We start from the raw sequence: 13,994 nt of genomic DNA, 5'->3' as shown, positions 1-13,994 counted from the left end.
TTCTGAACACCTGCTGTTTCCCTACATTCAATACCTTTGACAGATGAATCAATCTCACAACAATTGTAACTGATCTAACATCAACTGCCATTTGCAGAAGAGTCCAAACTTCTATGGTCCTTTGTGAAAAGAAGAATTTTCCAACTTCACTACTGAAGGTCTGGCTGTAACTTCATGACTACACTCCCCAAACAATGGAAATAGCTTCTCCACTAAATGCTCCCCTTAATATTTTGAAAACTTCAATTAAATTACCCTGTCAAAATTCCAGGTAATACAACCCTGTTTTGTTTAATCTCTCATCTTGGCTTAATCCTTAGCGTCTAGATATCATTCTAGTAAATCTAGGCTACACTCCAAGGCCAAAACTTTGTTTTAAATTGATGCTGCTTGGGAGTGGGGTTACCCTATCAACATTCTGGCAAAGGTGGTCTGCATTCTTAGCACAGACCTTTGTCTGCTAGGTCCTGGGGCTATTACAGCCAGTTCAGCTTAACCAGTTTTTCCACAATGCTCTTACCTTCAGCCGCTGTTTCACCTTTTAGCCATGATGTGGAGATGCTGGTGTTGGACTGGAGCAAAATACAGTAAGAAGTCTCACAACACCAGGTTAAAGTCCAACAGGTTTATTTGGTAGCAAAAGCCACTAGCTCAGAGCGCTGCTCCTTCATCAGGTGAGTGGGAGTGCTGATCACAAACAGGGCATATAAAGACACAATAATGATTGGAATGTGCATCTTTATAGGTAATCAAGTCTTAAAGGCATAGACTATGTGTGGAGAGAGTGTTAAGCATAGGTTAACGAGATCTGTATTGTCCCCAGACAGGACAGTTAGTGAGATTTTGCAAGCCCAGGCAAGTCATGGGAGTTATAGATAGTGTAATATGAACACAAGATCCCAGTTGAGGCTGTCCTCATGTGCGCAACTTGGCTATCATTCCACACACATGACCAACCAGGTTCATGTCACACTCTCTGTAACCCCCAAGACTTGCCTGGACTTGCAAAAATCTCACTGTCCTATCCTATCTGGAGACAATACACATCTCTTTAACCCATGCTTAACACTCTTTCCACTCACATTGTCTGTGCCTTTAAGACTTGATTAGCTATAAAGACTCACATTCCAATCATTATTCTGTAAATTGAATGTGTCTTGATATGTCCTGTTTGTGAACAGAACTCCCACTCATCTGATGAAGGAGCAACGCCCTGAAAGCTAGTGGCTTTTGCTACCAAGTAGATATGTTGGACTTTAACCTAGTGTTGAGAGACTTTTTACTGTGTTCACCTTTTAGCCACACACACACTTACTTGATTTGCTCATTATACTTGTCATTATCCCATATATTACTGCGTAACACTCCAACATTTTATAGGTCAGTCTATTTATTTTACGGTGTTCCAGAGAGATGACATTGGTGTAAACTTATAGACCTCAATTGTCTCCAATTAGATTGGCATAGCATGGTAGCACAGTGGTGAGCACTGCTACTTCACTGCTCCAGGGACCTGGGTTCGATTCCCAGCTTGGGTCACTGTCTGTGTGGAGTTTGCACATTCTCCTCATGTCTGCATGGGTTTCCTCTGGGTGCTCCAGTTTCTTCCCACAGTCCAAAGATGTGCAGATTAGGCTGATTGGCCATGCTAAAATTGCCCCTTAGTGTCTGAGACATGTAGATTAGAGGGATTAGCAGGTAAATATGTAGGGATATGGGGGTAAGGCCTGGGTGGGATTGTGGTTGGTGCAGACTCGATGGGCCACGTGGCCTCTTTCTGCACTGTCTGATTTCTATGATTTTTATGAGATAGAGAACATGCCTTTATTTGTAGAAAATGAGGAACTACTGAATTATAAATCAATTAGTCTGGTCTGATTCCAAATCCAATTCACAAAAGTAGTCAAAGGACACCAAGTATTACCCCCATTTTCCAAAAAAATGTTTTCAAAATACTTCTTTTCAATCTATTTAGAGGTTGCACCTTGCCACCAATAAAAATTTACCTAAAAGATAGTTAAAAATGAGAAGTGCAGATGAATCGTTTCCACCCAGGAAAAAGTGTTTCCCCTTGTAGAAAAAGAATTGCACACAATTTAAAGCACAAGTTATTCTGCCCAACTTGCCCATACTGGTATTTAAGGCCCACATCTGCTTTGTCCCAACTTATTCCATGCAACCCTAATTGCATAATCATCTATTCCTTTCTCCTTTGCATGCATATCTAGCTTCCCTTGAGCAAAATTTGTGCTATTTGACTTGACCATTTCATGCGGTAGCAAGTTTCACACTGGATCAGTGGTTTGCAACAGGTGCAGCGACAACAGATTGTATACAAATGAATGTGACAAATCCAGTGAAAAGTATTGTTTCTTACACACTATACCGACGTAACATACTGCACATAGAGGAGGAGAGAGTGAAGAATATAGTTTTGCAGTCATAGCTAGGGTGTAGAGAAAGATCAACTTAAGGCAAGGTAGATCCATTCAAAAAATCTGATGGCAGCAGGGAAGAAGCTGTTCTTGAGTTGGTTGTTACATGATCTCAGGCTTTTGTATCTTTTTCCCCCCAATGGAAGACGGTGGAAAAGGGTATGCCCAGGTTGCGTAGGGTCCTTGATTATGCTGGCTGGTTTTCCAAGTCAGTGGGAAGTATAGGCCATGTCAACGAATGGGGGCTGGTTTGAGTGATGGACTGGGGTTCATTCACGATCCTTTGTAGTTTCTTACAGTCTTGGACACATCTGGAGTCATGTGTTGTGAAATCTTGTAAAAATTTTCACATTTTGAGACTGGTACTTTTCCATTGGAGAGGAAGCTGCAAGTGTGGGTGTCTGGGCTCCGGGATAAGGAGTCGAAGCCAGGTGCGAATTGAATGCGGAGACGGATGATCTGATGTGAAATTGCAAATATATCTGCGGGTCAGCCAGGTGACACAGGACCCTACCTTTCCATTACTGGCAGAACCCCAGGCCAACATCAGCTCAAGGGAATGACACCACAATGCCTGGCCCCTGGATTTAAAATTGGTTTTGTTACAAACCAGCATTTGTGGCGATGCAACCGGGAGACGCTCTCAGCCTGGAGTCTTCTCACCATTCCCGTTATCAGGAGGGACTATCGTCTCTCTCTCTGTTTGATGCTATGACTATTACTCATCAATAAAATGTCACTGCAATCAATGAACGAGTGCAAACTAGAATGCCTCAGAACAAGACATCAGGGCTGTTCACTGCTGTCTTGCACCAAACAGTTACAGGTGAGAAGGGGTTTTGAAATGGACCTTGCTGCCAATGAGATTGTTTGGTTCGATTATTAGCCAGGACTCTCCAAAGCAATTTGGATATGCAGTTACCTTGACTAGGATGCTGTTTCTAGAACCTGCAGCACTCTTAAAAATCAACACAAGCCAGAGCACATTATTAATGGGTTGATGAATCTCTGATGAATAAAACTCAGGACACACAGCATTTCACAATTAAACTAAAGTTACTCGAAGAACAAAGAAAATTACAACACAGGAACAGGCACTTCAGCCCTCCAAGCCTGCACCGACCATGCTGCCCAACTTAACTAAAACCCTTTACGCTTCCTCTATTCCCTCTATTCCCATCTCATTCATGTACTTGTCAAGATGCCCCTTAAATGTCACTACCGCCCCCAGCAACCCATCATTGTATTAAAAAAACTGCCTCGTACATCTCTTAAAACTTGCCCCTCACACCTTAAAGCTATGCCCCCTAGTAACTGACTCTTCCACCCTGGGAAAAGGCTTCTAACTATCTACTCTGTCCATGCCTCTCAATCTTGTAGACTTCTATGACGTTGCCCCTCAACCTTTGTTCCAGTGAGAACAAACCAAGTTTCTCCAACCTCTCCTTATAGCTAATACCCTCCATACCAGGCAACATCCTTGTAAATCTCCATAGCTCCACATCCTTCTGGTAGTGTGGCAACCAGAACGAAATACTATATTCCAAGTGCAGCCTAACTAAGGTTCTATAAAGCGTCAACATGACTTGCCAATTTTTAAACTCAATATCCCAGGCAATGAAGGCAAGCATGCCGTATGCCTTCTTGACTACCTTCTCCATCCGCATTGCCACTTTGTGACCTGTGTACCTGTACACCCAGATCCCTTTGCCTATCAATACTCCTAAGGGTTCTGCCATTTACTGCATATTTCCTATCTGTATTAGGCCTTCCAAAATGCATTGCCTCACATTTGTCCAGATTAAACCCCATCTGTCATCTCTCCGCCCAAGTCTCCAACTGATTTATGTCCTGCTGTATCATCTGATGGTCCTCATCGCTATCCGCAAATCCACCAATCTTTGTATTGTCCGCAAACTTACTAATCAATCCAGTTACATTTTCCTCCAAATCATTTATATATATTACAAACAGCAAAGGTCCCAGCACTGACCCCTGAGGAACACCACTAGTCACTGCCCTCCATTCAGAAACGCACCCTTCTACTGCTATCTTCTGTCCTTTGACCGAGCCTGTTTTGTATCCACCTTGCCAGCTCACCTCTGATCCCATGCAACTTCACCTTCTGCACCAGTCTGCAATGAGGGACCTTGTCAAAGGCCTTACTGAAGTCCATGTAGACAACATCCACTGCCCTACCCTCAATCACCTTCGTCACTTCCTCGAAAAACCTTGATCAAGTTTGAGATACGACCTCCCCTTCACATATTAGTACCTCTCACTAATATGTCCACTTATTTCCAAGTGGGAATAAATCCTGTCTCGAAGAATCTTCTCCAATAATTTCCCTACCACTGATGTAAGGCTCACCAGCCTGAAATTACCTGGATTATTCTTGCTACCCTTCTTAAAGTAACAACATTGGCTATTCTTCAATCCTCTGGGACACCCTCTGTAGCCAGTGAGGATACAAAGATTTCTCTAAAGGCCGAGCAATTTCCTCTCTTGCCTCAGTATTCTAGGGTATATCCTCTCAGGCCCTGGAGACTTGTCTACCTTGATGTTTCTCAAGAACCCCAATACCTCTTCCTTTTTGATCTCAACATGACACAAACTATTTACACATCCTCTCCCAGACTCATCATCCATCACGTCCTTTTTGCTGAATACTGACTCAAAGTACTCATTTAATACCTCGCCCATTTCCTCGGGCCCCACACATAAATGCCCTCCATTGTCCTTTAGTGGGCCAACTCTCTCACTTCTGAGATGTGTAAAAAGCCTCAAGATTTTCCTTAATCCTGCTGGCCAATGCTTTTTCATGACCCCTTTTAGCTCTTCTAGCTCCTTGCTCAAGTTTCTTTCTACTTTCCTTGTATTCCATACTTGCTTTGTGTGTTCCCAGCCTCCTAACCTTGACAAATGCTTCCCTTTTCTTTGACTAGGCTCACAATATGTCTTGTTATCTAAGGTTCCCAAAACTTGCCATACTTATCCTTCATCCTTGTGCCAGTCCTGAATCCCGATCAACTTGCACTTGAAAGCTTCCCACATGCCAGATGTTGATTTGCCCTCAATCTACATAATATTGTTGTAATTAGCCTTGTCCACTTTGGTAGGAATAATGGTAGGAAGGACTATTACTTACATGGCAAAAAACTGCAGCATGCAACGGTGCAGAGGGACCTCGGGGTCCTTGTGCATGAGTCGCAAAAACCCAGCCTGTAGGTGCAGCAGGTGGTCAGGAAGGTGAATGGGATGCTGGCCTTCATAGCAAGGGGGATTGAATATAAAAGTAGGGAGGTCTTGCTGCAACTGTACAGGGCACTGGTGAGGCCGCAGCTGGAGTACTGTGTGCAGTTTTGGTCGTCGCACTTACACAAGGATATTTTGGCCTTGGAAGGAGTGCAGAGGAGGTTTACTAGGCTGATGCCGGAGTTGAGGGGGTTGAGCTATGAGGAGAGGCTGAATAAACTAGGCTTGTACTCGTTAGAGTTTAGAAGAATGAGGGGAGATCTCATTGAGACATATATGATGATGAATGGGATGGATAGGATAGAGGTGGAGAGGCTCTTCCCACTCAGAAAGGACAGTACATCTAGAGGGCACAGCCTCAAGATAAAGGCGGGGGCATTTTAGAACGGAGTTGAGGAGGAACTTCTTCACGCAAAAGGGTGGTGAATCTCTGGAATTCTCTGCCCGTTGAAGTGGTGGAGGCTGCCTCGCTAAATACATTTAAGACGCGGGTTGATAAGTTTTTGATAGGCAAGGGGATTAAGGGTTATGGGGAGAGGGCGGGAATGTGGAACTGAGACATGACAAATCAGTCATGATCTTATTGAATGGCAGGGCAGGCTCGAGGGGCTAGATGGCCTACTGCTGCTCCTATTTCTTATGTTCAGACCTTAACTCGAGGACTACATTTATCTTTATCCATCAGTACCTTAAAGCTTAATGAATTGTGGTCACTGTTCCCAAACTACTGCCTACTGAAATATCAACCACCTGGCTGAGCTCATTCCCCAATACCAGGTCCAGTACAGTTCCTTCCCTAGTTGGACTATCTACATACTGTTTCAGGAAGCCCTCCTGGATGCTCCCTACAAAGAAGCTTTAAGCAAGCACTAATTAAGTCCCAGTCAAAATCTCCCACCACAACAACCCTGTTACTTTTACACCTTGCCAAAATCTACCTACATATCTATTCTCAATCTCCCACTGGTAATTGGATGGCCTACAGTAAACTCCCAACATACTATATCGAGTAAATAGTATTTATTAAGAGCACGGGAGTTCCACTCAGCCCCTTGAGCCTGTTCCAGTAGTTAATTACATCATGGCAGATTTATCCCTGAACTCCCAACATTTATTTTTGATCACTTAATGTGCTTCTTCGGGTACAATACCCAAAGAGGCCAACTGTCAACCATAGTTCGCTACTGGATTGATCCTTAGCCAAGTACTGCAGAAGATTGTCATTCAGCTGACCAGGAAATACATTGCCTGTCATCAGGTGTATTTGGAAGGGCTTGGTGTTTAGCAAGTGAAGCAGGAGACTTCTAACCAATAAGATTTTTAAATAGAATACATTATTGAACATAAGAACATAAGAAATAGGAGGAGTAGGCCACTTAGCCTTTGAGCCTGCCCCGCCATTCAATAAGATCATGGCTGATCTGAAGTGGATCAGTTCCACTTTCCCGCTTTCTCCCCATAACCCTTAATTCCCTTGTCTGTCAAAAACCTATCTACCCGTGACTTAAATACATTTAGGGAGGTAGCCTCCGCCACTTCAACAGGCAGAGAATTCCAGAGATTCACCACCCTTTGTGTGAAGAAGTTCCTCCTCAACACAGATCTAAACTGCCCCCCTCTTATCTTGAGGCTGTGCCCTCTAGTCCTGCTATCCTTTCTAAGCGGGAAGAATCTCTCTACCTCTACCATATTCATCCCCTTCATCATCTTGTACGTCTCTACAAGATCCCCCCTCATCTTTCTAAACTCCAATAAGTACAGGCCCAGTCTATTCAGTCTCTCTTCATAGTCCAACCCCCTCATCTCCGGTATCAGCCTAGTGAACCTCCTCTGCACTCCCAAGGCCAATATATCCTTCCGCAAGTGCAGCGACCAAAACTGCACACAGTACTCCAGCTGCGGCCTCACCAGTACCCTGTACAGTTGCAGCAAGACCTCCCTACTTTTATATTCTATCTCCCTCACTATAAAGGCCAGCATTCCATTCGCCTTCTTGATCACCTGCAGACTGCGTTTTTGCGACTCATGCACAAGGACCCCCAGGTATTGGTAGTCCTGTAGCACCTCAAATGATTCTTGAAACAAATTAATAAGTTAACAAGGGAATAGTTTACACATGTGAATGCAGAGAATTAAACAATTATGATTTTAAAACAAAGTACATTAAAATATCAGCATATAAGTATTATCATTGTTCATGTGCGCAGTTCTGGTCGCCTCACTACAGGAAGGATGTGGAAGCTATTGAGAGGGTGCAGTGGATATTTACAAGGATGTTGCCTGGATTGGGAGGCATGCCTTATGAAGATAGGTTGAGGGAGCTAGGTCTCTTCTCCCTGGAGAGACAAAGGTTGAGAGGCAACCTGATAGAGGTTTATAAAAATGTTGAGCGGAATCAATAGGGTGGATTCTCAGAGGCTATTTCCCAGGGCTGAAATGGTCGCTACAAGAGGACACAGGTTTAAAAAGGTGCTGGGAAGCAAGTACAGAGGAGATGTTAGGGGTAAGTTTTTCACTCAAAAGGGTGGTGAATGAGTGGAATCGGCTGCCAACAGTGGTGGTAGAGGCAAACTCGCTGGGGTCTTTTAAAAGACTGCTGGGTGAGTACATGGGATTTAATGGGATTGGGAGTTAGATAGTTCTATGGCCTGGTGGGTATGGATATGATCAGCGCAACATGTGGGCCGAAGGGTCTGTTTGTGCTGTAGTGTTCTATGTTCACTTCAGCTGAAAAGCAAGTTACCGCAAGGTTACATTAACACCTTCCATGGTCAGCAAATCCTGAAAGGGGACGTGAACCTAGACCTTCTGGATCAGAGATAAGGACACTGCCAGAGTTACAAGACCTTCTATTGATGCTCTTATCTAAATAAAATCCGTTATTCACTACCTTGAGACCCTTTGCTTTTTTTGGGAGGTGGGGTGGGAAGAGAAGGAAAAAGAGAAGATAAAAGAGAGGATGTTCTTTGTACCCTGACTATGAGAGAGACTATTTGTTACATTAGCACTTAGGATTGTATCAACCCAAAATCTTCTAGATGGCAGGCAATATAAATCTACGCAACTTCTCTATATTTAACCCTTGTAGCCCCAGTAGACTCCTGCTAAATCCGTGTTGCATCCACTCCAAAGCTCAAGGGGTGCTGCCCAGAACCAAACACATTAATGTTATCTAACCAGACCTTTATAAGATGTAACTGAAAGTCTATTATTGTGAAGCATCTCCCACTGGAGAGAACAGCTAAGATTCTATTAGCTTCTAACTGCTTTTTGAACCTGTCCACTGACCAGATTCCAAGTACAGAGCGGGTTTGTCTCATTGAAGTGTGCAATGTTACTGAAAAAGGTTGAGAAACAACTGCTCCAAGTAAAAGATGTTTCTCCCAAAACCCTGATTGGATTTATTAGTGACAGTCTTGTGTTTGCCCACAGGCAAAATTATTTTCTCTCCATCTACCCCACCAAACCCTTTTGTAATTTATGATTTTTCATTCCTCCATCCTCTCCCTTCTAGAGAATGAGCCTCAACCTGTTCAGTTTTTGCTCCTTGATAGTTATAACTTAATTATCTTAACTAACTTAATTACACAAACAGGATGCTAGATAAACATATGTTAGAAAAATGTTTTTACATGGAATTACTTACAAATTTAAAACAGGAGTCCAGCAATGTTTTCACATCCTGATCAATATGAATGGGTTTCCAATTAGAACAATAGTGAAAAATATAGTGGAAGAATTTTCAAAAGGGTAATTTGCCAGATTGCCAAATAATACACCTGCACTTAGGAGATAAAAGGACCATGATTCTAGACACTGTCAAAATCCTGGAGCCTCCTCACTAACAGTACTATAAACATACCTATACCACATGGCCTGCTGCTATTCAAGGCAACAGCTCAGTTCACCACCACCACCTTAAGGGCAACTGGGGGTGGACAGTATATCCCAACAACACTTGCATCCCAGGAACAAACTGAAAAACTGTTCTCTTTTGGCATAGGCCCAGAAATGTGAAAACACCAATCTGCGAACCCAAATCACAAGAAATAACTAACATGTTAGATATGTTAGACAGGCATGGCAATCAGTAATCTCTAAACTGTCTGTGCTTTATATGCTCTGTCTGAGGCCAGAACTCTCCATTCACCTGACGAAGGGACTAACCCCGAAAGCTTGTGAGTATATTATCAAATAAATAGGTTGGACTAAAACCTGGTGTTGTCAGACTTTTTACAGTGCCAACTTCAAAAAGGACAGAAGTTTAAAAGCTGACTTTCAGTAGCAAAATATGTAGCCAAGTTATACTCATGTATACACGATTATATTGTTCAAATTATACATGGCACAATGGCATCAGCTAAACAAGAAAAGGAATGGAGCTGGCAAAAGTTATTTTGGATGAATTGCAGGGAAATGATATTAACCAAATAATCAATTATGGGACTCGGTAATATAATAGTGCTACTGGAGCAAATCTTTGTCTCTTTGGACACAGGTGAGGTACCAGAGGACAGCAAACGTGGTACTGTTGTTTAAAAAAGGTTAGGAGGGATAACCCTGCTAACTATAGGCCGGTGAGTTTGACGTTAATGGTAGGCAAGTTGATGGAGAGGATTCTTAGGGATAGGATGTATGAGCACTTGGAGCGTTGCAATCCGATTAAGGATACGCAGCATGGCTTTGTAGAGGGGAAGTCTTGCCTTACAAATCTGGTAGAATTTTTTGAGGTGGTGACAAAAACGGTCGATGAAGGACGAGCCGTTGATATCGTCTATATGGATTTCAGTAAGGCGTTTGACAAAGTCCCTCATGGTAGGTTGGTAGAAAAGATTAAGGTTCATGGGATACAAGGCCAGGTATTTCGATGGGTGGAGAACTGGCTTGGTAATAGGAGACAGTAGTAGTGGAAGGGTCCTTTTCTAGCTGGAGGTCTGTCACTAGTGGTGTGCCGCAGGGCTCAGTACTGGGACCTCTTCTCTTTGTAGTATATATAAATGATTTGGAAGAGGGACTAAGTGGTGTGATCAGCAAAATTTGCAGACGATACTAAGATGGCTGGATTGACAGGCAGTGAGGAGCAGTGTCTGGCAATACAACAGGATATTGCTAGGCTGGTATATTGGGCAGATATATGGCAAATGGAGTTTAATCCTGATAAATTCATCACCTCACATTTTGACCAGAATAACATAGGGGGGAGTTATATAAGCCTATAAAGAGTATAGAAACGCAGCAGGACCTGGGGGTGCAAGTGCACAAGTCTTTGAAGGTGGCAGTACAAGTGGAGAAGGTTGTGAAGAAAGCCTATGGTATGTTAGCCTTTATAGGAAGGGGTATAGAGTACAACAGCTAGCGTCTAATGTTGCAGTTGTATAGAACGTTGGTTAGTCCACATTTGGAGTACTGCGTCCAGTTCTGGTCGCCTTACTGCTGGAAGGACGTGGAGACTCTGGAGAGAGTGCAGAGGAGGTTTACCAGGATGTTACCTGGTATGGAAGGACTGGGTTATGAGGAAAGATTGAGCAAATTGGGGCTGTTTTCCCTTGAAAGACGGCAACTGAAGGGGGATCTAATAGAGGTATATAAGATTATGAAGGGTACAGATAGAGTAAACAGAGGTAAGCTATTTCCTATGTTAGAGAGACACAGTATGAGGGGCCACGGGCTTAGGGTGAGGGGAGAGAGGTATAACACGGATATCAGGGGGAGGTTTTTCAAACAGAGGGTAGTGGGAGTATGGAATGCTCTGCCAAGTAAAAGGTGGAGGAGGCAGGCACGCTGGAGTTGTCTAAGTAACTCAAACAGGCACGAGTGGGTTGGAGATGGAAGGATATAGGAGACTGTTTTAAATAAGGTTCATTAGCATTGGGACGTCCCTGGTAATGTAAAAGGATGTGGAATGATAATGTTTTTCCTCTTTTAATTCACAGGTTTTAAGTCGGTCTGCCTTGTTGTCCAACGAGGGGCATACACACGATAGGTTGTACTAGGGCTGCTCTTGGATGTTTGCAAATAGCCTAGTGCTTCATGTCGTTAGTGTGCGCTTAAACTGGACCAGATGCTGGGCAACACGACAGCTCAGTGACTATCACTGTTTGCTGTGCAGACACATGGATTTGGGCCAGTGTCTGTGGGAGTTTGCGCATTCTCCCTGTGCTTGTGTGGGTTTTCTCCAGGTGCTCTGGTTTCCTCCCACACCCTAAAGATGTGCAATTAGGCTGATTGGAGGTAATAAATTGTCCCTAAATCAGTTTCCCTCAATGTGGGATGCCATAAGCATAGGTAAGGGTCATGGGTGGAAGGGGGACTGGTAATGTTAAAACGGCGGCGTGGGCTCATTGGGCCGAAGGGCCTATTTCCCAGGCTGTTTTTGTTCTTTGAGTTGAGTTTAGAACTCATTTATTTGCTTGTTTGCACTTGAAACAACTAGGGAGTATGGTTTTGGGTGACTCGGAGAGAGGAGTTGGACAACAGCATCAAGTGAATACTCAGGAATTCACCCGAAGAAGTCATTTGCAACTGTGCCAGTCCAAAGTCAAGCTGGTGGGAACTCTTCACTGATTTGCTGTATCACAATATTGTCCTGTGTCATGATAAAGGAATAGTGGGAATTTAAATTCTCTTCTTGTGCTGTGACTTTTTATCCCCCAACTTTTGGTCCTGGGCAAATTGTTCATTTTTCTTGGATTTAATATATATATTACTCTTTGCTGAATACCTCTAATCCATCTGCAAGTGCATCCTAATTAAATTTCCAGTCACTTGCCATTTTACTACTTCATCCCACCCTCAGCTGCTCCACTCTATCCCAAAAAGGTTAGATGAAAGCTCAACGTTCATCACCACTTCTTCAGATTAGGTTCTTTACAGCCTTTTGGACTCTCAGAACACAACGTCACCAGATCACAACAATTATTCTATCAAGTGCTGGTAACTGTTGCGTTGTTATAATTTATAGCTTCTGTAGATTTCATCTTTGGTTTATTTGCTTGTTCCATTAGTACTCTCTTCTGTCTTTTTCTATCATCCTTCCACCATTTAATCAATCCTCCCTTTCCACCTCTCAGACCTTTTATTTACTTGTTTAAAAACTGTTACATCTAACTTCTTCCAGTACCGATAAAAGATCAACTTGAAATAGGTATCTTCTGCAGTCATTGGCTGACCCTGTACTTCTGTAGTTTGCTGATTTTAGTTCCGATTTCCAGCATCAGTAGTATTTTGCTTTTGCACTGGCCTGTTTCTGTGCTATTTTAGACAATGACATGCAAATTCATACAACTAGGATGCTGGTGAAATAAAAATTCACTTGGATGTTCTGTGGAATGAATCCTGAAGTTGTGTCAGGAAGTTAATAAAAGCTTCTGGCACTTTTCCACAATTAAAAGGACCATGAAGAATTACTCGTACAATACTCACTGTCTTGCATGTTCCTTGGTAGAATATGTAACATTCACTACTGCAGTCTCTGTTTCTGTATTAACTGCAGACCAAAAAAATAAAAAAGTGATATTAAAAAACTGGATAAGATATGCAGTTAATTATAAATACTAAAATGGCGATTAAATACCTTGTTCGCAGTTTTCCACTGAACCATATTGAGCTAACAAGCTGTCCAAGACCTAGAACAAAAAGAGAAGATAATGGGAACTGAATACATTCAGGAGCAAATTAGTTTACAATTCTTCATGAAACAAGATGTTACATTTTGCATATCCGTTGCAATCAGAACTATATTCTAGCATATAATAAAAACATTTCTCATTCTATGACTATGGAAAACACTAATATTGCTGAAGAATGATACATACTGATTCATCTTGCACTCATCAGGACAAACCCAAGAATACCAAATTTCAAATAATCAGAACAATTTATATCATGGAAGGAAAAGGGGGTTGGCAAGTTAACCATGATGAAAGCAACAGGGAAACAAAATATTTTTTAAAATTTAGAACGACACAGTGGCTAGCACTACTGCCTCTCTGCATCAGGAACCTGGGTTCAATTCCAGCCTGGGGTCACTGTGTGGAGTTTGCACATTCTTCCCAGATCTGAGAGTGTTTCCTCTGGGTGCTCCCTTCCTTCCACATTCCAAAGATGTGCAGGTTAGATGGACTGGCCATGTCCCTTAGTGTCACAAGACGTGTAGGTTAGAGGGACTAATGGGATAAATGTGGGTTAAATACCTGGGCAAGATGTTCTGTCAGGAAGTTAGTGCAGACTCAATGGGCCAAATGGTCTCCTTCTGCACTGTAGGGATTCTGCAATTACATCTTTCATGTACATTCCCCAAACTTC

General features: G+C 42.7%; 1 protein-coding gene across 5 annotated transcripts in view; it reads right to left on the bottom strand.

The window, feature by feature from the left end:
- Positions 1 to 13,994, bottom strand: part of LOC145355102 (insulin-like growth factor 2 mRNA-binding protein 3) — a 122,373-nt gene that overhangs the window by 42,674 nt on the left and 65,705 nt on the right. For all 5 annotated transcript variants that reach the window (XM_080206979.1, XM_080206995.1, XM_080207005.1 and 2 more), the window contains 2 exons: positions 13,264 to 13,315; positions 13,113 to 13,176 (listed from right to left, as the gene is read on the bottom strand). In XM_080206979.1, coding sequence (XP_080063105.1) covers positions 13,113 to 13,176; positions 13,264 to 13,315 — 116 coding nt within the window. The remainder of the gene's footprint in view (positions 1 to 13,112; positions 13,177 to 13,263; positions 13,316 to 13,994) is intronic.

Source organism: Carcharhinus amblyrhynchos, chromosome 2 (assembly GCF_965287045.1).
Source record: "Carcharhinus amblyrhynchos chromosome 2, sCarAmb.v2.hapA, whole genome shotgun sequence".
In the NCBI taxonomy this organism is placed as follows: Eukaryota; Metazoa; Chordata; class Chondrichthyes; order Carcharhiniformes; family Carcharhinidae; genus Carcharhinus; species Carcharhinus amblyrhynchos.
This window is presented reverse-complemented; position numbering and strand designations above follow the sequence as displayed.